Source organism: Chanos chanos, chromosome 6 (assembly GCF_902362185.1).
Source record: "Chanos chanos chromosome 6, fChaCha1.1, whole genome shotgun sequence".
NCBI lineage: Eukaryota > Metazoa > Chordata > Actinopteri > Gonorynchiformes > Chanidae > Chanos > Chanos chanos.
The window spans coordinates 33,514,507-33,542,057 of NC_044500.1; the positions used below are offsets into that span (position 1 = coordinate 33,514,507).

Consider the following 27,551-nt stretch of genomic DNA (forward strand, 5'->3'; position numbering starts at 1 on the left):
GATGTATACAGCCCCTACATCCCCAGCGGAGGGCAGAATCTATACCAGCCAGGCAAGTGGACATACACACACACATTCATGCGGACACAAATGCCATATATCCTTTCTCCTTGACATTTTCTCATCTCTCTCTCTCACTCTTTCTCTCTCTCTTGCACACACTGACACACAAACACACACACACACACATACACATACACACAGATACACTTGATACACTTTATATATCTATGTGGGTTTGTGAGTATGTGCACTTCTGCACCTAAACACACAGATAAATGTTACTTTTGTAATATCCCATGATTCTAGTTCTTTAGATATTACCTTTGTTAAAACACATAGCAGTGCCAAAAAAGGCATCTCACTGACAGTAACCCTTTATGCCATGTGGAAATAAACAGTAATGTGGGACAAATCCAGTGTGGATTTGTGTGTACACATACGTGTGTGTGTGTGTGTGTGTGTGTGTGGTTGTAAAAGAGGGAGAACGAGTGTGAGAGACAAAGACAGAGAGAGTGCCTTCGGAGTGTCAGAAATGGTAGTTACAGATGGATATTACTGTGTCGGCATCGCGTGCCTGCCATAATGAATCACAGACAGGCAGGCTCCCAGACAGTACGTCACCTCTTCTGGCACTTTCCATGAATACTGTACACACTGGTACAATACAGGAAGGGACAACCTCCATTTGTGCCAAATGTCTTGTGGCAGCCCACTTGGAGGTTATTAGTGCAACTGGAAAAGTGTGTGTGTGTGTGTGTGTGTGTTTGCTTTGGGGGTTTTTCGCATCAGTGCATTAGTGTCTATTGGTGTGGGTGTGTTTGTGTGTCTGTGCATGTGTTTAAGTGATCTTGAATGTGTGTCTGTGTGAATGCCTGAGCGTGAGCGTGTGTGTATTTGTGCCCATGGGTATGTGTATGTGTGCCCATCAGATGAGAGGCTAATGCATGTGAACATAACATCCTGATAAGAGAAGCCTATTGTTTATATGAGTCTAGTGTCAATTTGAAAGACTCAGCTGATGGCACAGACCAATAATGAAACTGGGTATGTACACATAGTTAACTGCTAATATGTTTGAATGCATGTGTGGGTAACTGTTAATTTATTTTTGCACTGTCAGTTTATCACCTGATTATCAGAAGAATGCCATTATCAATGACTCTATTGAATGATGAAAAGCTCAACACTACTCCTGACATCAGAGGAGCGGAAGACGTGGACGGACGAGGCTTCTGATTTGAGCTGTCTTTGGGTGGGGTGGGTTTTGGTTGGGTTTTGAGAAGAGAACCTGTCCGCCAGGCGGTTGAAAATGATGAAATGAGAAAGGTCTGGGAAATGGCAGCATGTCAATATGAAATAGAGAGAGAGAGAAACAGACAGGGGCAGAGGGGAAAACAGGGGATGATGAATGTAGGGGAGAATGATCAGGATGCATTGAGGCATGGGAGGGAAAAAAAGAAAAAAGAAAAAACAGAATTGAAAAAGAAAAAAAAAATAAAGCTCAGAGGTGACGTGGGATGGAAGATGGACATGTGTTGATGTGTGGAGCGTGTGTGTTTGGGGGCACTGTAGTTCTAAAGGTCAGGAAAATCTTTTATTTTCCTGTGTCCCTGTAGCTTCCACTTGATACTGCCTGTGGTGCTTTGACAAGGACTGGTACTTTTGTCACACGTGGTTCTAAACCTGACTCAGATAAATAGTCTAATATTAAAAATTAAAAATCCCTCACAAACAAACGCAAGAAGAACAAGCTAATGCATTCACTGGCAGAGAGTGCATACGGTTATATATTTCCACTTTATTGATATCTGTGTCAAATCTGCATCAGCCCAAAGGTAGTGTTAGTTTGCAGAGAGGCAGTCTTTTTCGCCAAGGCTTCATAATGAAAACAGATGGCAATTACATCAGGGCAATTCAGTGTCAAATGGGCAAGGTCAGAGCTCTGCCCAAAAATTCCCTCTTTTTTACATGATTTGGAGTGGATGCCAGTGCTGTTAGGTAATTTGAATGAGTAAACAGATGAATTGATGCATGAGACAAAGAGAGGGAGAGTGAGCATGAGAGAGAGAGAGAGAGCAAGAGAGAAGGAGAGAGAGAGAGAGAGAGGGAGAGAGAGAAAGGAGAGAGAAAGGTGTTGAAGGGGAATGAGACAAGCGTGGAGGTCACAAAAGCACAGTGAGATGCTGGCACTGCAGTGATGATAAAGACTTAATTTAATTACATATCAACAATTGCAGTACAGACAGATTACTATTAGTCTGTTTTTCAGGACAGGACTGCTAGCACATAGCCTGAGGGAGGCATCACGGCGTGTAAACAGGACTAATCCGTAAAGTCTCAGAGACTGAAGGTCAACTCTGAGGTTAGAAAGAGAGAAAATGCCCCCACTGTCATTTTACATATTTAAAGGAACAAACAGTTGATTTGGCACAGAAAAAGAGATATTTCAGGCACATAAAAGATTTCTCTGTTTTAGACTTTTTTTTCTCTCCAAATCCAGACCGGTTCATCAAAATGTTTATGCTTATGTGTATGCTGCAAGCCAACTCCTCCCATCTCCTCCTGAGGTGCTCTGAGATCAGGCTATTTTTACATGCACATTGTGAACACAATGCTCCCAATGTTCCTTTTGTAGAACTGGTTTTTGGAATACCATTTTTAGCCATGCGCTTAAGCAGACAGACTTGCAATGAAAGATGGTAGTGTGAACGGAACATGAACTGAGAACTTATTAGAGCAGAAATGGACCAGCGGTAGATCTGAGACCCTGTTCAGAAGGACAGACAGTGTTAACCCACAGCTCTCTGAGCTGATTCTTTTTGCCTTTTGCAATTATTAACACCCTCGTTGAAACCATTTTATGAATTGAATAAAATTCATGGAAAATAACTCATTTACAACTAATTAATTAAATGAAATCCATGAAGTCAAACACCTGACACTTGTTACACCTAAAAAGTATATGATGCATAAAATATTAATAATAATGTAAATAATTTGCAATAATAGTGTTATGTTGCCAACAGAACAGATGCATGCCTGTTTATTGGGATCAAAGTTCGTAATCAGAGCTTTAGGGCTCGAAATGTTGGTCTAGATACACTCTTAAAAAATGCTGTAAAAATATAGTCAAATTCTAACAGTAATGTACTGTTTCCAAAAATTTCCAAAATACCATAAAATACTTTAGAGTCTGATGCTTTTTTGGAGCCAAGAACAAGATTGACCGCTAACAGCAGGCTACTATAAAATTTGACGGCACAACGCAATATTTTCTTTTTTTGCAGTAGTAGAGTAGTGAGCCACATGCAACAATCAGTTTTCAATAATCAGTCATCCTTCTTTCTAGAAATCAACAAAAAGGTCCGTAACATCGTACTATGAAATTAAAGTGACATTTGTGAATCTGGTTACTCAATTTGTGAGATAGGCCATGTATGCTAACTAAAACAACGCTCGACTTGGTGTCCGATTCACGGTGTTAGCTGACAGATGTGTTCTGAGCAGAGTAGTGGTGTGCAGTTCACAAACGAGTCATTCTTTTTGTAGGACCCTTTTTAGTGAGTTGTTGGTACCGGTTAACCAGCACAACTGAATCGTTCTGTTTTTCTAATTCAGCTGCTCCCAGTCAACTGCATGTTATCAGTCGGAAACCTTTGGTATCACTACGCAGTGTGCACAACAATGGGCTAATGGGCTAAACAGTCAACAAAGAGCAAGAAAGTGTGGACTAATGCGCCCACAAAAATAGGTTGCAGTAACATCCACCTCTTTAGAAAATAGACTAATTATCTTACTAAATTGACAAGTGTTTACATTCACCCTGGTGAAGTATGATTATTTTTAATATTTGTATTACAAACAAAAGGATCTGGATTGAGTTCAACTGCTCTGGTGCCTCCTACATCAGCCTTCTGCAGCTCTGCAGCCAGGAAGCTCTGGTTCGAAAGCACGAGTTCAAACTCGGTCTGCTCGAGTTTGAAAGCAGGGGGGTATTCCAGAAAGCGGGTTTAGTGAAAACTCTGAGTTAGTTAACTCAGAGCAAGTAGTAAACCTCCTAATAGAAGAGCACTATGGCTTTGTTTTGCTATGAAAATGAAGCCATAGGGCTCTTCTGTTAGGAGGTTTACTACTTGCTCTGAGTTAACTAACTCAGAGTTTTCACTAAACCTGCTTTCTGGAATACTCCCCAGGAGTTCAAACTCGCACAGCTCGAGTTCAAAAGCACAAGTTCAAACTCTGAAAGCTCAAGTTCCACGGTTCATGCAGTAGACGAGTCTACCCGAACTCATGGCTCGGCTTGCAATCGATGGTTCATACAGCAGACCAGACGATTCTATCCGAAGACACCCGAAGACTTAACTCATGTGCTGGATCATTTTGTCGATTCAGTGGATACACCATTCCAGTATCCCATAAGGCCTAGCTAGAAGATACCTCTTTGACAGTTTGGAAACAAGGAAGTGAGAAGCTGAAAGACACGCGGGTTCGCTTTTGTGTGACAAAATAGAAACCTTTGTGTAGCTAATAAATGTGACATGTTGGTTTATGTCACCTGATTAATTTTTTTTTTCCAGCAATTAAACAAAAGCACTGTTTGTTCGAAAGAGATGAATAAAAAGAGTCTGAAGGACATGCATATTAAATTGACGTGTTAAATAACAATATGTGAGCATGTAAATTTACATGACTTTAAATATAAAGGGAACATTAGCAAAGAAGAGATTAATAGCTTTATTGAAATTATGCAAAGTTTGAGTCATTATTTTATTAACATTAGATTCATACATGGCCTTTTGCGTTCATTGTAAAGCTTCAGTAAAGCTTTGCTGTAAGCTGAAGAAGCGAGTGAGGAAATGTACCAAAGTGCAAAAGAATCAAAACTCGGAAACCCCCCCAAAAAACTGGTTCAGTTTCTCGAACTGTTCGAAGAATCGGATCACTAAATGAATTGAACTGCCCACCACTAGAGCAGAGTTCTCGGAGTGAGTTGTGGTGCGGTGGGTAGTGCTGTTGCCTTCCTCTGGGAGCTCCAGTTTACTCTCACAGTCCAAAGACATGTAAGCCAGTTGGATTGGAGAAACCTAGGTGTGAATGTGTTTGTCTGTGTGTCTGCCCTGCAATGGACAGGCGATCTGTCCAGGGTGTTTCCCCACCTTTCACTGGGATAGGCTCCAGCACACCCTGTGACCTCAATTAGGATAAGCAGCTTAGAAAATGAATGAAGTAATGAACTGTTGAAATAAATTACGGTAGTGACACTGTAAAAATAGCCTACAGTAAAACACTGGCGACCACAGGTGCCAGTATGTTACTGTGAACCACACATTCTACAGTAGTGTGCTGTAATTCATTTTACAACACTTAACTGTTGAAACAAATTACGGTAGTGATATCGCACAATTACAGTACAAGACTGGTGGCCACAGCTGCCAGTATTTTACTGTAAACCTCACATTCTACAGTAGACCACTGTAATAACTTTTACAGTAATTAACAGTTGAAATAAATTACGGTTGTGACACTGTAAAAACACAGCACAATACTGGCAACCACAGCTGCCAGTATTTCACTATAATCTTACAGGAAAATTTCTTAGAGTGTAGGTAATAAGAAGATGGAGAGAGAAAAAGACAGAGAGAGCAGGACAGACAGAGAGAGAGAGAGAGAGAGAGAGAGAGAGAGAGAGAGAAAAATATATATAAATATATAGTAAATATATACAAAGACTTGGCCACAAGTGGGCAAGAATTTGATCGTCTATAAATATTTTATTGGTGAATTAATGAATGTAAATTTATAAGGTTAATTGATAAATTATGCAAGCATGTTCTTTGTATTTAAAAAGTGAAAAAGTAGGTGGGTGCTCTTTCAAATTGGAAAATTAATATTCATAACTCCTAATGAAGTTTATAGAATGACACTCAATTCAAGGTTTAAACTAAGGTTTAATTAACAATCTTGGCAGGGGACAACTTGTGCCAAACAAAGATTACAACACAGGGTTTTTAGCTCAATTGTTGTTTTAACATTTATCCTCAAAGCCAAAGAAAGGGAAAAAAAACTGAAGATTAATTTATTTGAAATATTTAATAGGTTTGAATGCATTGAGATATTCAAAGAACAGACTGTCACATAATATACCATTCACAAATTATTCTGACAAATATTAAGAGTAAAACTACTTATGTGTGAAAACAATGTCATGCTACACTAAGCAGTAATGAATATATTAGGATTCTGGCATCTGATCCAAGGTCGACCTGCAACGCGCTGAAAAATTTATGGCTCATATAGACTTTCCAATAATTGGTGTGCTGTCATAAAAGTTTAACCCTCAAACAGTCATTTTGATGCCAGCTATCAACCAAAAGCCAAATTAATCTCATCATTAAGAGATCCAGGATTTCCCTGGGATAAACGTTAAAAGCCACAAGATAAACCACTCAGCCATACACTGTCTGATAGAAGCATATTTTCTTTATTCATATTATGACAGTGATAATGTTGTATAATAATAGTGCTTAACCAAATAAGACTAAAAAACATAGAGGGTGTATTTATTAAAACACATTTAAATAGGGTGGGTTATTTTGGTAGTTGTTTCCCTAATCTAGAACATATATGGGAAAACAGATATCATTACGTGAACAGATATATTTGTGTCTAAAATCAGGCTGATATTGTTTATGTGTACTTAACTGCGCTGATGGAATTACAACTGCATAAAACAACTCCTTTGAACAGAGCCGCTGTCCATGGTCCTGAAAGGAGATGTTTACATTATGTGAACTCTGTCTGTCAGTTACATTAACATAATGTAAAATCATTTACGTCATACAATGTTTGAGAAATGGCACATAACTTATGTTTGCAATAAGTTCAGTTTGAAAATGCACTTCAAAGCAAAATCCACTCGCCATGCACGTCAAGGTGGATGCAGAAATTCAGTTCAGAAATGAATGCGCTCAAGCACCTTATTGTTGGCACATCTTACGCATACTGATTAAGAGAATGAAACCCACCGGTGTAATATTATGCTAATTATGTTTAACATTTAACTTGTAGAGGTGTTGTCTTTTTTCTCTGTGGGCTTTTACTCTTTCTCATTCATCGGCTCCTCAGACCAATCACAGGCAACCTCTCACAACCCTCAGTCTTAACCTCCATCTGTGCTTAGCAGTTGTCTGCCAGGCCTTCCTCTGCTCTAAGTGAAGCCTCACTGATGGAGCCGGTGATGGTTGCGGGGGTCTTTTCTGTTCCCCACGCTGCGTAGACTGAGGGGCTTTTTAATTAAAGGTAATTAATTACTGACCTCATTTGATGTATCACTTTATGAGTCTTTGGCGACAGAATGTGATTTGCTTGTACTTCCCGCTGCTCGTGAGAACTCCGGCAAAGATGCTGGCGTGAAGCTTTCCTCTCACACGTGATGTGATGGGACAGAAAGGAAAAGAAGAGAACAGAGATAAGACTGTGGTAAATGTGGTGGAGGGGAGGAGGGATAGAAAAATAATAAGAAAGTATGGATTTGGAAGGTCTCTTCTGAAAAAAAAAGTGTAAGATTTCCCCTTATCTGACAACTCCTCCCACTCAGTCAAAAGCTGTATCCACTGTTTACCCCCCCCCCCCCTCCTCACTCCCCCACCCCCCAACCCCCACCCCTCCCATCTCCTCACGACACGCTACTGTCAGGGGCATCCTTTCCATTTAATCTAACACTTTTTGTTATTACATTCACCCCCACATTGGAAAGAGGAAGAGAGAGAGAGAGAGAGAAAGGGAGAGAGAGAAAGGGAGAGAGAGAGAGAGAGAGAGAGAGAGAGAGAGAGAGAGAGAGAGAGAGAGACTTGTGAATCTGTATCCCGCCCACTGCCACAGTGTCTGCTGACAAAGTAAATCACACACACACATAAGTGATGGGATAGGGCAACCCATTACGCCAGCACTCCCATGACACACACACACATACACACACACACTCTATCACATTCCGTCTTCCTCCCTCCCTCCCTCCATCTCTCTCTCTCCCTCCCTCCCTCCCTCCATCTCTCTCTCTCCCTCCCTCCCTCCATCTCTCTCTCTCTCTCTCTCTCTCTCTCTCTCTCTCTATCTCTCTCTGTCTCTCCCTCTCTCTCTATCTCTCTCTCCCTTTCTGTGTCTCTCTGGTCTCTCTCTGTCTCTCACCTTTTCTGTGAAGATTGAAGATTAACAATACACTGAGAGTATCTGTTAGAAGGACTGAACCAATGAAATTACACATATAGCTGTGTCTTAAAGATAGTTTTGAATTGAATGTTGAAATGTACTCTTCTTTTTTCAGAGATGTCTTCAAATGTACAAGCTTAAAAAGAAAGATTGTTCTGAATATTACAGGCCGCGAATATGTTTAAAATCAGCGGACAGGGAGACGTTGTGAACATAAACTCAACTGGATTGGTATCGTCAGTGTTTTCAGTTTTTTTAACTCAGAAAAAATGGATTGGCTGCGACTAAAAGGTGCTTTTTTAAGAAACAGCGTAGAAAGAGAAGAAATGAGAAAAGAGGAGAAAGGAAGCAGATGTCACTTAGAGCTTTTCTCTTTGGCCTTTGATGGCGACGAGCCATTTCCCCGGTCTGTCTCTCGGCCCAGCCTTGCCCCGGTCCTGAGGTGTACCCGGACAGACGTCTGCCTGTGCTAGCTCTCATTTTCTTTCATCTCTCAGTGTGAGTCAGAGCTCTTCACCAGAGGCAGGGTACCCACTGATATGAATTGACCCTCTCTCTCTCTCCCTCTCTCTCTCTCTCTCTCTCTCTCTCTCTCTCTCTCTCTCTCTCTCTCAGCTTTTCTGGGCTAAATCACTGCTATATCTCACAGCGTTCCCTGTTTCTCCCCTTTATAGCTGAATGATTTAAGCTAGCTAGCTGCCTGCCCCTCTACCCAAGGTTCTGGGCCAATGACGATAGTCGAACGTTACACAAATATGCACCGCGCTAATTAGCCAAAGAATCCTTTAGGCTTTATCCAATTAGTGGAACTGACACCAATCGAGCAACATCGCTGGCCAGGGAAAAAAAAAAAGCCAGAAACCCAACCCCATCTGAAATCAAATGAATTGAACCTATTTGAAGCTCTGAAGGCAGTCAAATGTATATACAGCTGAGCGACTTGCGGGTTGAAGGGCATTTGTCCTCCACGGGGGCGTCCTATCCGCTGTGTTTGAATCGCAGAATGTTTGATGTGAGAAAAACGAGACTTAGCGTGTCCTCTGTGTGTAGCTTTCCCCTCAGGGCGCCGCCCGCAGGCATCATTAGCTGTGATTTACTGCCTCTGATTTTACCCACTTTATGTCATTGAAATCAGCGTGATGCCCAAACAAGGCTCTGGCTGACCATTGACTTTAGTGGGAACCGTGTATGCCATTGTGCTATGTGAAAAGCCTTCATTCAAGACCGCGACGACGGCCTTTTCGACTTAGATTGGCTTAGTGCGCTTATGTCTGCTTTAAATGCGTTAATGGTCTGTTGTGTTGATAAGTTGCTTTAGACGTATGGATTACGCTCGTGAATACGTCGGCCGTATTAACGGCCATTCAGCTGTGATCATAACCGCTCCGTCTGTTGTGTGTTCGCGCTCGTTCCCGTTCAGCTCTGAATACCAGCCAATGGCAGTTAGCCTTTGTCAGCACAGCTGCATATATCTGCCCATACAGATTGTCAGTAACTGTGCCCCCACCCATTATCCTGTTGCTGCAGATTTCAGCACCAAAGCACATTAGATCTCCGGCGGGAATCAGAGTAAACAAACAGGTAAATCGGCTTTGCGGAGGCTGGCACTGAGAAATCCCTGCGTGCTTTGATCACATCTCCAAGTCATCTCACTCTTTCCTCCTCTGCTTTGATTGCAGTGTTAGTCGGGCTCGGGGGGGGGGGGGGGGGGGGGGGGGGCGGTGTTTGTGTGGGAACGTAAAGCTGGGGGGGAGATTACGGTAGGTTCGTCGCGGCTGATAGTGACGTTGTTTTTCTCCGGCTCTGATTGGTTGAGGCTTGGATCAGTCAGGTTTAAGACCTCCTCTGTGATCATCTAAGAGAGACGGTGCATAGCCGTATCGTTTGACCCGGGAGGCAGATGAACCGTGTCAGCATCTGTGCATTTTAAATGCACTGACCGTGTGCCTGCTGCACGCATGTGTATGTCTGCGCAAGCGTGTGTGCGCAAACGTGTGCAGTTATTGAAAAAGTGAGAAACAGACATGTAGATATTTTTTATTCTTTTCAGCAATGTTTTGTTTTTCAGCAATCAGTGCGTCGAAGAAAAGTCTTTTAAAATGCGCAAAGTATATCCTCTACTGGAGAAGTAGAAGACAGGTTTCTTTCTGGGAACGGATATTATAAGTTCCTTGGATGAGAATGTAGGTATCTTAAATTTATTTTTCATACACTTATGTTCACACTCCAACTGAATTTCAGTTGGTTTTGTTGATGTTGTTGTTGTTTTGGGGTTTTTTTTTCTTTCTCTGTCTTTTTTTTTTTTTTAAATATCATCTTGTTATTTTTTCACTTCACTCAGCCCAAATAGATGTGTAAATGAATTGAGCCCAGCAGGACTGAAAGACGGAGAGAAAGGAGTGATTAGAGGGAGGAGTGTGTAGGCCTCTCTGTAGGGGGGCTGATGGGATCATCTGGTCTTTCTCTACCCACTGGTTCACCATAGGCCAGGCTACAAGCCACTGGGCCATTCTATGATGCATACACAAACACTCACACACACACACACACACACACACACACTCACCTTCACTGTGCAGTATACCCAGCTGTAGCCCCGCTGCTCCCATCCCAGCCTCCAGTTCAGTCAGAGGAGCCACTTTCTCCCAATTCACTCCCCGCGTCAGTGCTGTTCCCGCCACATCTGAAAGCAGAGACAAGACGAGGGGGAAAGTAGTGGGTGCGGGGAGGAGTGGGGGGGGGGCTGGCTCAGCTCTAAGATGTTAATGATGTTTGACAAGCCGCTACGGTTCCACGTTCACACAGCTGTTTGCAACAAAGCAGTCTGCACCCCCCCCCACCTCCCACCCCCGTATCTCCTTCACCTGCCGCATGCTGCAATACTGCTCCAGGTCCCATGGCAGCACAGTCCATGTTTCTGTAAGATGAGAGATGGAGAGGAAGAGGAGAGGTCAGAGAGACAGAGGACTGGGCAATGAAGCGAGGTGGCAAGGTTTAGGTAAGGAAAGTTCTAGAGAGCCGAGGGTAGAAAAGTTAGCAAAGAGAGAGGGACAATATGTTCTGTTACTCGTTAAATGTTTTGAATTCACCATCAACTTAATAATAATTTATAGAGGTAACCAGGCAACACAGGTTATACTTTGCTGATCTGTTGCCCAAGTAATGACTCTGCTATTCGTCATTGCCCAACAAGTGAGCTTCTCGTTTCCATCAGCCATGTTAAATTAGCTTTACGACTGTAGCTTAACAAGGATGCCAAACTATGCAGAAAAAAAAGATCTTAAACAGGGTTTTTATTATTCAGCCAGTCTTTAGTGTTTTACTTTACACTAACAGTAGATGAGGTATTAACAAAGAGAGAATGGAAATAGAGTGATAGGGTGAGTGAATTGATAGAAAAAGAGTGAAATAACGTGGGGGGGGGGGGTTGGAAAAGGTGAGGGAGATTAGAGGAGTAGGGAGAGAGATGGAGGAGAGAGGAAGCTCATTCTTCTCACGTCGGGCGCTTCCTCGACTTCGTGCTGAGCTCTCGGAGTCGACTCGCTCCGGAGTACGCACGAGGAGGCACTTTCCTCATACCATATGTTTCCCATCCATCAGCCGCAGCAGCCACAGGACCGGCCATGAGGTCACTTCCTCTCCCCGCAGAGCTGACTGCCAGCGCCCACCAGGAGGGCCTGGTTATGGTGTGTGCTCCACATGTGTCCTCCAATTCAGTTTCAAATCAGGGTTTTTTTTTCTTTCTACATGAATACATGAATCCTTCGAAGGTAAAGCAACAGGCCTAATCCTGTTGTATTAGATGCCAGTACAATTGTGCAAATAGTACAGCATCTGAAACATCATAACCCTGAAAATTTACACGCGTCAGCTAGGAAGGAGGGTTTCTTGCATTTGAGAGTTATAAAAGAGGTTTGAAAATTGTCTATTCACCTTAAATGAAAAGAGGATTCATTATTACGTGTAATTTAGCTAGATTTTTTTTGTTGTTGTTGTTGGTTTTTTATGTTTTTTTTGTTTTTTTTGCAAGATCAAAGGGGCACTAAAACAATGATTCAGTGTTAGGGCTCCCCCTGCAGGAGAGGAACTGAATTACATGAAGGCACCTGTATATTAGGCCAGTCAAGGACCAAGATATAACCTATTCACTGGCTGTCCTCCAATCTACTGTTCAATGCAATTCCATTCAAACGGGTCCCCGACTGGAATGATCTGTCCCTTAACTAAGTTGTCTCTGCATACACCTGACTAGCCAGACACAAATTTGGCAAGAGATGTGGCCCCACATGTTCCAGTGGATCAGAGGATCATCCCAGACATCTCACACCTTCCTACACCTGACATAGCTGATTTGATGAGTATAGTGTACCTGCCTGAGGAGTCTGAACAAACATTTGGTATAGCTCTCTCTCTCTCTCTCTCTCTCTCTCTCTGTCTTTCTCCCTTTTTCTCTCTCTCTCTCATTCCTTTTTCAATATCTCTTTGTGCTTAAATCGAAGTTCCATTGTAGTGGGAACCTTGAGGCTTGGCAGATGTGGAGCCATGTGAAACTTTATGTTGCTTGAAAGTGCTTTTCAAAGTGCATTCAAGACTGGGATTTTCTTGCTGTTTTATAGTGCCATTACCAATGCAATATCTCTTTGGAAGACGTGGCTTATCACACAACCATACACTGTCCTCAAATTCAGCAGTATAAATTATTATGTGTACACAACTCTGTGACGTATCTTCTCATTCAGGCGTGACTTTGTCCTTTTCTTTTTTATCACAAAGGGGGATTTTTTGTTTTGTTTATTTGTTTAACGTCTATAATGTATAAAGACTCACATACCCACAATTTGATTGTCCTACACACTCACATTTGTATGCTTGCACACACGCACACACACACACACACACACACACAAAAACACAAACACCCTCACACACATATGCGTAGAATTAATGCCCATTTCCTGTGGCACTGTTGTGCCTTTAACATCTGTTCTCACGACATCGCAGCTATAGGAAGAATGGCTTGTAGGGGTTGCTGGAGGTGGGTGCATGGGGGGGGGAGGGGGGGGGGGGGGGGGAGGGGGGAAGGACGTGGGTCGGGGAGAGAGAGAGGAACGGACGGGCTGCCGTCTGCCTCTCTCTCTCTCTCTGTGTCCTTATTGTCCCTCTCCTGGGACGAGCCGCTTCTGTCCTCCTCAGCATCAGCCTGCGCCAATCTATCGATCAGCCTCGGCAATCTGACGTGTGAGAAGAAAAAGACGAAGGCCGAGGCACAGAGAGAACACCTTTAAAACAGACGAGGGAGCGGATGAGAGCGAGGGCCGTTTGCCCAGGTGTACACTGTTCAGATCGACTGAGTTTTGCTCAGTTCATTCTTATATTTATTTGTCCTTTACTGTGGAGAGTAGAGAAACCTCAGGGTACAATAAGACTTCAGGATTTCCAGTTCTTCACACAAGGATTGAGCTGACTGACTTTTCAGTTTTTATCGCTGTCTGTGGAAGTGTTTGAGGAGCAAGCCTGTATTGCTTATTAATCTCTTATCTGGTCTCCAGAACGAATAACCTTGTGCCTCAGTAAACTTTTCCTATAAAACAGAAAAAGACAAACATATATTAATGTGGTTTAATCATCTGTAGTTACAGAGAGAGAGAGAGGCTCAATGTGTATTTGATGTTGATTGACAGACTCTTTTTTTTTTTTTCCGGACTCAGTGGTTGTGTCGTTGAGGGTGTCATGTTGTGTGTGTTCTGGACAGGTTCATCCGACAGCAGAGAACTAATTCGCTTGAGGTGGAAGTGGCTTGTGTCTGATAGAGCAAACACTATTAAATCAGCTGCAATCGGGCACTTTGGAAAGAAGAGGGGAAAAAAAGCCTGCAGACGCAAAATGATATAAATTACAGCAGTTATGGTCTATATGTTTCAATTTAATGTGCTTGTAATGATAAATTATTTTAGTTGCGGTATCCAAAGAGGACTTGAGCAGTGTCGAGGTGGCGGGAACATTAGAACAATTGTGGCTGTCAGGGGAGGCTGCAGCCATTAGTCAATAAATTAAAGAGTAATTACAATCCTTTCTGCTCCTGTGGCTCTATCTGGAGGACCCCACACACAGGTGGAATAGAAATGTATTTTGGCCAGTGGATTATGCAGTGAGAGGAGAGAAAGAACATATGTGTGTGTGTGTGTGTGTGTGTGTGTGTGTGTGTGTGTGTGTCTGTGTGTCTGTGTGTGTGGAGTGTAGGGTGGAGGGGCAGTGGGGGGGTCACTAAAATGCTATGGTCCCGTTGCTGTGTATTGAACAAGTTTGAGGAAAAGTTTCCTTTTATTTTATTTCCAATATAGATTTTATAATAGATCTAATTGTATGCTGCTGCTTAGATTATTTTGAAGTCAAGGAGCTTAAATGTGTCATAAGACTATCAGTTTTGACTGTGTGTATTGATTTACATGCTATTTTTTTTTCCACGCACAAAAACAGGTAATTGTTGCAAATTCATGCATGTACTTTCAATGCATCATGCACTTTGACAAGGGGACATTAACAGAGTAAAAGGTATTACACATTAGTTTTAACATCATTAGTTTAATTATGCAGAACGTCATCTTGGCAGAGTTGGTAGCGTGTCTTGGCACACGCTTCTTTAGGCCAACCGATGTCTATAGAGAAGTATACAGTCATAAGATATGAATGGCAAAATGCCATAGATACCACACCTGACTCTGCCTTAGAGAAATTTCAGCACTACTTAGCCTCTATATGCCAAATTACTGAAACCTGGCTTAAACCTCATCTGAATTAGCCAAATCACCAGGTGTTCTCGTACAACAGTCAAGATGTGTTAAGAAGGAAGAGGCTGGGGTTTCTGTGCTACCTTATTATGCGTCACACCCCCGCAGCTCTGTAATACAACACTCAGTCGTGACTGAAGTCTCGTACTGGGCGAACATACTCCATGCCCAAACTTTAAAGGACAGACCCATATGCACAGATAGGCTGAGTTTTAGCAAACTCTCCCTCTACAGATGCATCGAGAAAGGATACATAGAGGATATGGTGTCAGCGGGGGAAGAGACTGAGATAAACACAGAATGGAATATAGAAAGAGAGAGTGAGAGAGGAAGAGAGATAGTACAGTCAAAGGGACAGGTGGAAAGTACAATCTACACAGTCTCTCAAGCCTGATCTATACCTTTATTATGAATGTATGCCAGCAGAGAGGATGTATTGGACATATGGATTGGATCGGAGAGAAAGAATATTTTCTTTGACATGTATATGATTGTCACCTTATCCTTCCAATGAGTTTTTTAACCCACTGGGGTCACCTTCACACATCTCCCATTCTTCTCCTCCTCCGCCTCCTCCTTCTCCTCCTCCGCCTCCTCCTGTAACACTCCCCCTCCAGCTCATCAAAGAATGCTAATGATTTGATTTAGCACAATCTCACTCCTCCAACTCCTTGCACCCTCATTGCAAACACACCCACGGGACCCAGCAGCACAAACAACTTTTCTCAAGGGCGGCAGTGGACCCGCAGAACTTTTCAAGTAGCTTGACAGCTTCCCTAACCGTGCGAAGAAACGCAGGAGGCCTGGGACAAAACAAAAAATTAAAAAAACAGGTGCCCATCTTGTTCTTGCGTTTTTCCGTCGACATCCTACGCGTCAATCTGGACCACATCAGTACTCTAACTCACACTGGGATTTCTTATTATCTCATCAGACACAAATCACCCTTGGACAAAAAAAAAAAAAAAAAAAGAGGGAACAGGTGGCTGGGACTCACAAACATAGTAGTTCAGAAAAGAAAAAAAAAAAGATACAAAGAATAACATGGTGAAGAAAAACACAAACCAGCAGGTCCACTTTTGTTTTTTTGTTTTTTTCTGGGAGTGTTGGGTGACTATTTTAGCGGCTTACGTCAGCAAGCTCTCATACTTGTTAATGAAGCGTAATCTTAATAGCATGTTGGCCCGGGCTGAGACGGGCAGAGAGGCCCAGTGATGGCTTGTGACGAGCAGAAGCTGTCATTGGCTTAACAAGGAGCATAAATCTGACGGAGCAGACAAAAACGGCTGCTTTACGAGTCCGCAGTTACCCCCCTCATGCACAAAAGGAGCAGTAAGGAGACAAAAAAAAAAGAGGAAAAAGTTTAACTACTGCCTTCAAGTGAAAGGGCCTCTGTATGGAGGGATTTTTTTTTTTTTGCACCCAGCTGCAGCTCTCTGACAGCTGTAAAAATAATGAGATGTTTAGTGACTTGCCAATGTCCTTCACTGGAGAGAGGACCTAGTTTCAAGTTTTTCGGCGCTAAGAACAGGGTCTCCACCTTTGACAACCGCGTGGACGTCTCGCGTGATCTTTTTGAAATGAGACTCTGCTCCATCTAAGGACGTGTGCACCAACAGCAACTACACCAACACCAACACATGTAGAACTGATTTATTTTCATCTCTCTTTCTCTCTCTCTCTCTCTCTCTCTCTCTCTCTCTCTCTTTCTGCTATGCTCTCCTCTGGTTTTAACTTTTCCAGACAGTTGTCCTTCCCAATGCCCCCTTTCTTTATTGACTATCCATGGGGAGAACAGTTGATGCATTGCCTGTATATAACATCTCACAGATATCACGGTGACTTTCGGTGCCACAAAAAAAAAAAAAAAAAAAAAAATACATACATTATTAAAAAAAAACTAGTCAGGAGAGATACAGCGTTTTTTCCGATACGGAGTCGGTATGCTTGTAAAACGAATGTGTGATTTCTGTATAGCTGAACACATGCATTACAATGTCCTGTATGCACTGATGAGACGGCGGGCAGTTAAAGGGAGCCTGGCACTGCGCCATGTGCTGGGGGGGGTGGGGGCGGGGGGCTGAGGGTTGGGAGGTGGAGGGTGGGCTTACGTGGCATTAGAGATGGAGGAAGGCAAACAAGCCCACTGAGGCCTCATGCTGGGTGGAAAGATGAAGGCAGGAAATAGGGGTCAATAGGATCAGAAGTGAGAGTGACCACTGGGATGGAGGAATGGTCATTGATATTCTACATCTCCACAGGCAGCTGGCAGGTGGGTGGGGTGGGGACTGTGATGGGACTGAGGGAAGTTTCCGGCGTACTGCTGATGCAGTTTGTATCTGCCAGTGCTCTCTCCAATGAGCCTCTGTCCCTTTTCCTCAGGAGCCCCAACTACAGCAGGTGTGTTTAGAGAATGGCAAAGAGTGCTCTCTTTATTCCTCATCTCTCTCCCTCCCTCTCTGTCTGTCTGTCTGTCTCTCTCTCTCTCTCTCTCTCTGTCTCTCTCTCTCTCTCTCTCCCTCTCTCTCTCTCTCCCTCCCTCCCTCTCTGTCTGTCTCTTTCTCTCTCTCTCATTCACTCTCGCTCTCTTTTAGGAGAGATTTCTTACGCTCTTACTTTGGTGTAGTGCAGTTTTTCTCCCTGCATCTAAACCCTGGACTGTAACCACTCAATAACACTAATTTCCTAACATTTCCTTATTTATGCTAATGGTTATGGGCAAAAAGAATTGAAGGCAAAGAGCACGCTGAGATCTGTATTAATACATTTTCATTGTATTCTTAAATAGGTAAAACCACCCACTCAAATAACCAAAAGTTTCTCTCCTCGCATAAGGCGGTCCAGCAGTTTCATGAGGAAAAGGGTAAAACTGAACGTCTGTTTCACCTCATAGGGCTTTTGCTGCCTGGGAGAAATATGTATCCGTCTTCCATCCCTGAGGTTTAGTGTTTGGATGAAGAGGATATGGAGGGATTTGTTTAAGGATGCACTTTGTCTCAGTGGCATGTGTCATCCTAAAGCTCCTGGTTATCCCTGTCAGCTGTTCATCAAATGGACGAGTGCCATTGTGTAACCAGGCTCATCTGCCTCCACTATGCCGCCTGTACCTCAGACTACCTATTACCCTATTCTTGCCTTTTCTTTCTTTCTTCCTCTCTTTCTTCCTTTCTTTTTCTCTTTCTTTCTTTCTTTCTTTCTTTCTTTCTTTCTTTCCTCTCTGTTTGTGGCTCTTTCTCTGTCTCTCTGAGGGTTTGTGACTTTTGGTTGTGAGATGCTGTGGTGCTAGGGGGAGGGACTGGGGACTTGGCTCTGTGACTACTGCCATAGGGGATTGATTGGGCTGTGCAGTATGGCTCAGTAAACTGGACAGTCAGGACCCTGTTGCCACAGCTCCACAAGACTGAGCCAGAACTCATCCATTTCACCATATCCTCCCCCTCCCTCTGTCTTTCTCCTCCTACCCCCCCCTCTCTCTCTCTCTCTCTCTTCCCCTCTTTCTCCCCCTCTCTCTCCCTCTCTCTCTCTCTCTCTCTCCCTCTCTCTCTCTCTCTCTCTCCCCCTCTCTCTCTCCCTCTCTCTCTCATTTACGTTCCTCCCTCTCGCTTGCTCTGTTTCTCTCTCCCTCTCTCTTCTCCTGGGAAGAGACACAAACTGCTGAGACAAACACCACAGTTAGATAAATAGCTAAGTTAAGACTGGTGGCCTGAACACTGCTATTTCCAACTATTGTCTCAAGCGAATTGTATTTGTTTTTCTATATCAGGGTACTCAGTCTCCATAAACAACATAATGCATCAAGAAACATTTTGGGTTTTTGAATCAAATATTTGATAATACCCAGAGAATCCTTAATCTCTGCGTAGTGAATCACATTTGGCAATTTGATCAGTATCAACAGCTGCAGGATGACTCACAACCCTTCAACTTAAATGCAGAAGTTTCTGCTTTGATCTCAGTTTGTTTGTGTCGAATATTTTTATATTGAATCAAATATGGACAATATTTGAGAGAGAGAGAGAGAGAACAAATAAACCACAACAAATACAAACGAATGATTAAAAAACACTGAAATTAAAATAATAAGAGATGCGTAAAGCAAAATGAAATAATGATACATAAGAAGTGAGTAAAGTGAGTCAACTCGTAAACTATTTAACGAGTGATCAAGCCTTGTAGTGGCGTAGATAAGATGAGAGGAGAGATAAGGAGAGAGATGGAGAGAGGGAGAAGAAAAATGGAATCAAGGAGAGGTAAGGGGGAAAAGGTGAGGAGAAGAATGGAGATGAGAGAAGACAGTAGAGAGTCAGGGGGGTGGGTGTATGAAAGAATAAAAGGATGTTGAGGAGATGAGAGGAAAGTGAAGTTAGTAGTAAGAAGAGTACAGACAAGACAAGACAAGAGTAGGGGAGGGGATAAGAAGAGAAGAGGGGAAAAAGAGAGAGAGAGAGAGAGAGAGAGAGAGAGCAGCTGAGAGGATGGAATCGACAAACATCCCGAGCCTCTTGTATCATTTCAAAGATGAATCTAATCTCATTGCAATCAGCTCTTGGGCTTTACCGCCTGTCTCTCGCATGATCGTCAACGCCAGTCTCCGGGCACGTCCTCCCCGAGGCCCCGGACGTTTCGTTTTGCGGTTATTAACCTGAACAGTGGGCGCATCTGAGACCAGGTTAATAAGCTGCTGTCTTCCCTTCACTCTTTGTCGAGAGAACAATGTTGTCAGGCCTCTAGAAATTGCCAATTTACAACAGAGATGGAAATGGAAGGCAAGGCGCTGGCCTGTGGAATGCTTTTTATAGCACGGCACCTCAGCGCAGCTCTCTCTCTCTTTCTCTCTCTCTCTCTCCTCTCTCTCTCCGCCGACTTTTAATGAGGGATATGAAATTACAGAGGTGTGAGACAGGGATGAGACAAGAATGAGAATGGACTGAGCCCTACGCTGGGACAAGACAGCGGTGAGACTAAACGGAGACTGTGGTTGATGATGGACCATGGAAGGATGTGCAGCGGTTTTATTGATGGGCCAGCATAGAGAAAAGGCCTTAGAGCTATGGCTGCTTGACCATGTCACAGGTCTGAGCCAGGGATGGTCTAGAACATTCCCCCTTAAATAAAACCGGAACAGTGCTGCAGGTAGAATTAAATTAAAGTTAAGAGCGAAAACTGGTTTAACAAAGAAGTTTAACGGAGAGGAATGCTTAAAAAAAATTGACAGAGGCGCAGGCAGATCGACTGATTAAGATTTAACAGCCAAAGGCCCAATCCAGTGGCATAACAAATTACACAAGATCACAAGCAAATCCAGGATCAGAAAGAATGCATCCTTGGTAAAAGTACACACGAAAGCTCAACTAATGTTCAGTGACTGTGTCCTTTACAAAACTCTCCTTTTCTCACCCTGTAGTCTAGCAAGAAATTAATTTGACTCCCTGTGGATGTTGTACCGGGTGAGGAACAGAGCGATGGGGGTGGGTGGGGGGGATGAAGCACGCCGTGTGCGTGTGTAAAAGAGACAGAGACGCGTAAGCGGCTTGCTACTGACAAACACAGACAGTCCACTGTCACAAGCTGATTTATTCATGTAGAGTCACTGTTACTCCCAAGGCTTAATTAAACCAGTGTATAAGTCTCCCACACATTGTCCTCACTGCAACCAGATAACACTGAGGTTACTGTACAGGAAAATACACTGACTCTGGGGTTTTTGTTTTTTTTCATCCAGGAAGATTTCTAGGTGTTTCTTGCCTGTAGAGAATAGTCTTACAGTTGAACTCTCTGAGGGACTGCTCTTAGTTTCTTAAGAACAATAACATATTCTTTGCAATGTTAAATAGAAAAGTTCCCATGCAGAGAAAAGAAGACAAGTAATTATTTATAACCGTTTTTTGAAATTCATCAGTTGTATTTTATCTTTTAATTATCCCAAAGCCTAAAAAAGTAAACCTGACAAGATGTCGTGAGAGTCAGTGGTATTGGGTGTGTGTGTGTTGGGGGGGGGGGGGGGGGGGGGGGCAGCATGGAAACAGAATGAAGCTCTTAACTCAGCGCAGCTCTCAACTGAAACCAAAAAAAAAGCACTTGTTAGAGTCAAGTGTCAGTGTTTCTTTATACTGACACCCTGACAGTAAAAACATGAATTTCCTAAAGGGCAGAGAGCTTAGGTTTTTCCATTATCCCGTGACTCAAAATGCCATAACCATTGATAACCTCAGCGCATGGGAGAACAACCCCACAAATGAGACTCTCAGGGATGCAGTCATATGCAGCAGTTGCTATGCGATTATTCAGGCATCAATATTGTGGCCTTTCGGTGGCCTTTTGAAAACCTGACCGCTGCTTGTAGGGATACCTGGGAACGTGGCAGTTAGTTGGTTAAGGTTAGTGGTTAATGCCCGCGGTCACCTTATTGATTGTTACCGGCCAGCTGCTCTCTGTATTTGGGAGATAAGGGAACAGATTCCCACTGCCCCGTCTCGAAACACACACACACACACACACACACACACACATACACACAAACGGAGAATTTCTAATCCATCTGTGAACGAGAAGCGACACCGACAGCTTTTATTTATATCCTTTCAAATGCTCTCTCGGTTTGTCTATTGAGATAAGCTCTCCTGAGACATCAGTTTTCTTGTTTGGAGGCAATCAGACACAGACGAACCCCTCGCGCCCCTGACTCTCTGCCGGCCAGTCAGAAATGTAACACCATTACTGCTCCTCCACCTCTAATCCTAACCTTATGTCAAGCTTACGTGACTCTCGCCTTCTACCATGTCCAGCATGGAAAAAAAAAAGAAAGAAAAAGAGCAAAACTCAGTGAGTCACCGCCCGTTCGAGCGCCGTCCGTTTGCCAAGCTCATGACGACCCGGCCTGTACGGCACGGGAACGGAACGGAACGGAGCGGAGCGGAGTGGACCGGCCTACGCACACGGGTGCGATGAATCTCTATTCTGGAGATGTGTGCGGATTTACATTTATAGTACTTTTACCCTGTCACGCACTGAGAATGCGAGCGCTGTTCGATAAGGCTCCCTAACAACGATGGACTCCCGCCGTCCGTCACACCCTTGCCCATCCCTCCACCTCACCCCCCCCACCCCCCACCCCCCCCCCCAGCAGCTCAGATCAAATCGCGTTTTGTCAGAGACGTAATTACATTATATGTACCAGCCAACACTCCTGGTAATCCACAGACAGTGCATCAGAGTAGTGGGGGGGGGGGGGGGGGGGGGTTTCTGTGCTTGTGTGCGTCTGTGCGTGCGTGCACTTGCGCACGTATGTGCCCCGCATGTGGGGCAAATCACATATGTGCCACACAAGAGCACCCCACATCGTCATGGTAATGGGATGATTGATCGATGAGCTTGATTTATGACTTTGAAGTGAAAAGAGGTGACAGAGTACATAGAGGGTGATTTGTTATCAGCTGCCATCTCTGTTATCACTTTTATTAGATCAACAGGCAAGGTGAAAAGGTAGATATGAACACAGAAAGGGGAGGGCTGGTTGACTCTTACAAGGATAAACGGTAGTGCTTCATCTTTGCGAATCTCTCTCTTTCTGTCAGCGTATGCTAATATTCACCACCAACCACCAGTGACATTTTTTTAAGCATATACTTCATTGCAGCTTAAAACCAGTTGTACTCACTTTGCTGGAGTGTTTTTTTTTTGTGTTTTTTTTTAATCATCGCAATGTAAGTAGTGTTTGAGGTGGCAAATATTTGTCTTTGGTTTTTTGTATTAATTTTCTAGAGTTGTTTTATATAAAAACCAAAGCCATCTCTGGTCTAAAAGCCTAACGTAAAGAGGCCCAGTCATTGTAGTGATTGTATTTACTGGAGTGTGTAATTTCTCTCCTTCCTTTTCTGCATAAGCAATGAGCATTTCCATCTCTAACCCTTTCACTGTGCCAGCATGCCTTTCTCAACAGCCAGAATATTAGAGTGAACTGTGTAGAATAAATAATTTACAAACCTGATGGGAGGTGAGAATTTCAAGGTGAAAACTTGTATGAACTGTTCCCTTTTCTAATGAAAAGGAAATGCAGCACCTCACATAAAAACCCGAAGTGTCTTCATACATAATAAACACGTCCCGCATAAATAACTTGTAATATGAGCTCCGGTGTATGTTTGTTGTGACATTGTACGACAACCATACATTACAGTAGCTCATAATTACTGACCTGATGAAGCACCTCGCTCATCAAGAGCAAGATTGATTTATTATAAATGTGATAGAGTAAAATACAAACGCATTTATAATTCATCAAGCGCACATGCTCTAAGAATACCATTGGCACGGCAAATACAGCTAATACTGAAATAGTTGTTTTTTTTTCTCTCTCTCTCTCTCTTTTTTCAAAAAAGCCCTGTTATCCTCCGAAGAAGAGAAGAGAATATTTTCTTACAAACATTTCTCTTTAAGAACATATATAGTATTCCTCGATTCTGTATTTCCATTTTGGTCTGGTACATTAAGTCTGAGAAACAGAGTGGGTTTCCTGTCATCCACCACTGATAAGGAAGCGGTTAACGTTCCTCTGCCCCACTCTCCATGTATAAATATGTATAATTCAGATAAGATTAATTGGATTGGCCTAAGTACACAGTGTCAGAGGAGAATGAGTGGAGACTACTCCGTTTCTCCCGCCGCTTTGTGAATACGCTGCAGGCCCAGCTCACACACCTATTCTAAAAGTGCCCTTTTTTTTTTTTTCTTGGAAACAAACTGCCTTCAATTAAAAATGAAAATGGTTTGTCCACAGGTCCAAAGCCAAAAAAAAAAAGGAAAAAAAAAAAAAAAGGAAGCGAGTGCCTAGCTTTCACACTGTGTTGATAAATAGCCCCGTATGAAAGTATGAAACCCTCTGTGAGCGTTCAATACGAGAACATTCTGCACCATTTAAAATGAGGGAAAAGACTTCACAGAAAGTCCGCAGCTCGAAAGTCAAAATTAGTCACTATGTTCTGTTTTTTGTTTTGTTTTGTTTTTTTCCTTCTCATGCTACAAAACTGGCAAGCGTACCTCCCACATGCTGTAGATTGGGGGGAACTACTTTGGACTCCGGCCCACACAGTTTTGCACTGTTCTGTTGTGGATGTTTCCACCATTTGTTTTAGGCAATTTACAAATGAAAAAAAAAACTCTTTGTGGCACTGTGATTCTTCAGTGAAAGTGGAATAAAAGCCCCCCCCCGCCCCCCCCCCCCGCAATCTACCCATCACACCGACTCAGGCGCTAGAGATGGTTGAGAAGAAAAAGATCAACGAAACTCTGTTAGTGCTCGTGGAACAACTCTGACAGATTCCTCCTTTGTGTCAAACTCAAGACTGAAAGAATGACTTAAAGGAGGAAAACAGAGAGATGGCAATGAACTCTCAATAAAAACAGAAATCAATGTGCCAGATAAGGAGTCCCTGTGGAAAGACAGATCTCTGTAACACAAAGGTTTATTGAGTAGTTCATCATTTCTGTTCATTCCCCCCCACCCCCACCACATCTATTGAACAGTCATTGTTTTGGAGAAAATAATTGCTTTAAAATAATTAATGCAAGTGTACATTTGCTACGGTGTGGAAACTATATGTATGTTGCAATGTTAACTTGCATCAGTTTTTTTTGGTGCCTTTTTATTGTGAATTCTCTGAAGAAGATAGCGCTATTGTTTGCTATGAGAGTTGAGTTTTACTGCAGTTCCAGTGGATGGCTCTTGTGCTGAGTGTGGCTTTGTTCACCCTTAGCCAAAGTGTGTGAATACTTAAAGAACACTGTCACTGGGGAGCTTTGTCATCTAAACCAGCAGGGCTTCAATGACTTTCCCAGCTCTGGCCTCTAATTTACTCTCTTTCTCTCCCTTTCTCTCTCTCTACCTCTCTCTCTCTCTCTCTCTCTTTTTCTCTCTCCCTCTTTCTCTCTCTCTCTCTCTCTCTCTCTCCCTCTCTCTCTTTCTCATTCTCTGTGTCTCTGTGTGTTCTCTCATCCAGGCCACAGAATGGGTCTATGATACTGTACAACAGGAAGAAGGTGAAGTACAGAAAGGATGGCTACTGTTGGAAGAAGAGGAAAGATGGGAAGACCACACGGGAAGATCACATGAAACTGAAAGTGCAGGGAGTGGAGGTAAGAAAGAGAAAGACTGCTCACCCTCACAAGGTGGAAGCTACACTTCTGTCCACAACCACCCAAAACAAGTGAAGTTTTTTTGCCAGTGTGCTCGTGTGAAAACAATGTCTCAGATCCCCAGCAATTCAGTCAATGAGTGAACGAATTCTAGGACTGCTCTGAGAATGGACCTTTTCAAAAACGAACAGAAACGTTTGCAGAAGGAGTCTCGAGGCTGTCGTTTACGCATTTTGAACCAGAGCGTGCCGTATTCGTAACGCACATGCTCCCGCGCTAACCAATCAAAGTGTCCAAAATCCCGCGCTCTCTCCTAATGAGACGTACTCACATGGCCCTGCCGTGTTTTTTCACTGTCGGATAGTTCTAATGTGTCATCTCAGGCGTGCGACCCCTAAATGAAGAGCACTAATGAAGCATGGCGAGTGGCAGCGTTCCTGCTCACTGATTGTAATGAAGACAGATGTCAGGACATTTGTCGTTAATGCCATGATAGAGCAGACACCGAGATAGACACATTCGGCTGAGCGCTCTCAAATACCATGCCTCCCGCTCCCCTCACACAATCGCCAAGCATGAGCGTATCAGAGAGATTATAAGGAGGAAAAAAAAAAAAGTACCTCTACGAAGACACATTATTATTCTTTATTTAGTAAAAATGTTGCATACAGCACACGGAGTTGAGCTGATTAGCCATCTCCCATACACCTCGGTGTCGCTCAGAGCGTAGCAGTAAAGAAGACAGATGAATTCTCCAAAATATCTTTAGAAAACGTATAGAAATATTTGTCATGTCGGATATTAGAGACATTCAAGCAAAATCCGTCGCTGTGGTCTGGACTGATAAAACTGCTCCTGGTTATTGTTTGGCTTTTCAAAGATAAAACGTACTATTTGGAACTTTTCTGAGAAATAAACGTCTTTTTTTTCTCCTGGTTTTTTTTTTTATTTTATTTTGAAAAAAACAAAAGAAATCATACTGTCTTGCCAATATTTGAATGTCTTTATTTGGTACTGAGCGATATTTTGTAAATAACTTGGTAGCCTAAAGGGTCAAAGGGACATAGTTTTTAATGTGATAACATCTTGATCTTCTGTGTCTATTTTTTTTTCTTTTTTTCAAACTGTTAAACCATTCCTATAAGGAAACAGTATTAAATGTGTAAGTCTAGCTAGTCATCTCGCCCCAAGACACACTCAGTGTTCTCACTGTGGAAGAATGATGACAGAACGCTCTATCTCTTCGCCTACAGGCTGGTGCTGGCACCCAGAAACAGATAGCAGAGTGTTCCAGTTAAAAAATAAATAAATAAAAAAAATAGAAGGCACCATCTCTTCAGCTTTTATTGACCTTTTCCCTGTTGTTTACCAGACCACTTCTTGAGGAACAAAAATAAAATTGATTATTTGTAGGCCCCCCTCATGCTGGCTGGAAACACTTTCCCATGCCCTACCAACATGACCCATCGGTACACTACCCCACCCCCCCTTCTTGGGAAGGGTCCGATGTCAGATTACCATTGACTTTACAGAAGCAGTGACAACAATGGCATGACCACAGTAGTTACTGAGGTAGCAAGTCAAAGAAACAGGTAGAACAATTACATTAATGTGGAAATTTTCTCGTTCAAAGCGACCAAGTAACTGGAGTTAACTGAAGTCAGTGGATGTGTGGATTGAAGTGATAGATAACGTGTGTGTTTACATTGGGTCAATGAGGAGAGCAAACCCTGTTAAAACAGTGATGAGAGCAAGGATGCACATAGTGTTGACAGAGAGGAAATTTAGACAACAAAGCGAAACGCTTTAAGATGATTGGAGGTTCTTTGGTCTATGTTGGATTTTTCTCTAGCTCTTTAATAACAAATCGTTCACATTTCTGTCACTGATATAAAGAGACCTTCCTGCTTCTCTTTAAGATGTATAATTTTCCAACTTCTGTTGTTGTCTTATGGCAGCACATACTGTAGATTGTGAGTTCCTTTGTCTACCTTTTCCCCTTAAACAGCACAATCACAAAGTTTGAGCAGCATTTAAAACAACAGTGCAATATATTGCTACTCATTTATAGCTGTATTCACAGTGAAAGTACAAACGGTGATACAAATACAGTGTGTGCAGCCACACACACACACACACATTTACACACAATACTTTCACACAGAGTGTTTGAAACTGAGGGGTGTGACAGATGTGTCTTAGCTGTGTGTGGCACTCTGGTTGCCTGGAGGCAGCAAGGCTAAACCAACAAGAATAAATTAAGGCCATTAGCACAGGCGCTAAGGCAGAATGGAGCAGAAACTCATAAAAACGCCCACAGATCCGACCTAGACAGAGACATCCGGCCTTGTGAGGTGAGCTCACACGCCCCCCTATCCCACCCCAAAACCATCCACAAGAGTCAGAATAGATGAATACAAT

The 27,551-nt window shown here is 43.0% G+C and overlaps 1 protein-coding gene across 1 annotated transcript in view; it reads left to right on the top strand.

The window, feature by feature from the left end:
* camta1b (calmodulin binding transcription activator 1b) overlaps positions 1-27,551 on the top strand; it is a 211,043-nt gene that overhangs the window by 117,418 nt on the left and 66,074 nt on the right. Inside the window, exon 5 of the mRNA XM_030777032.1 lies at positions 24,995-25,130. Coding sequence (XP_030632892.1) covers positions 24,995-25,130 — 136 coding nt within the window. The remainder of the gene's footprint in view (positions 1-24,994; positions 25,131-27,551) is intronic.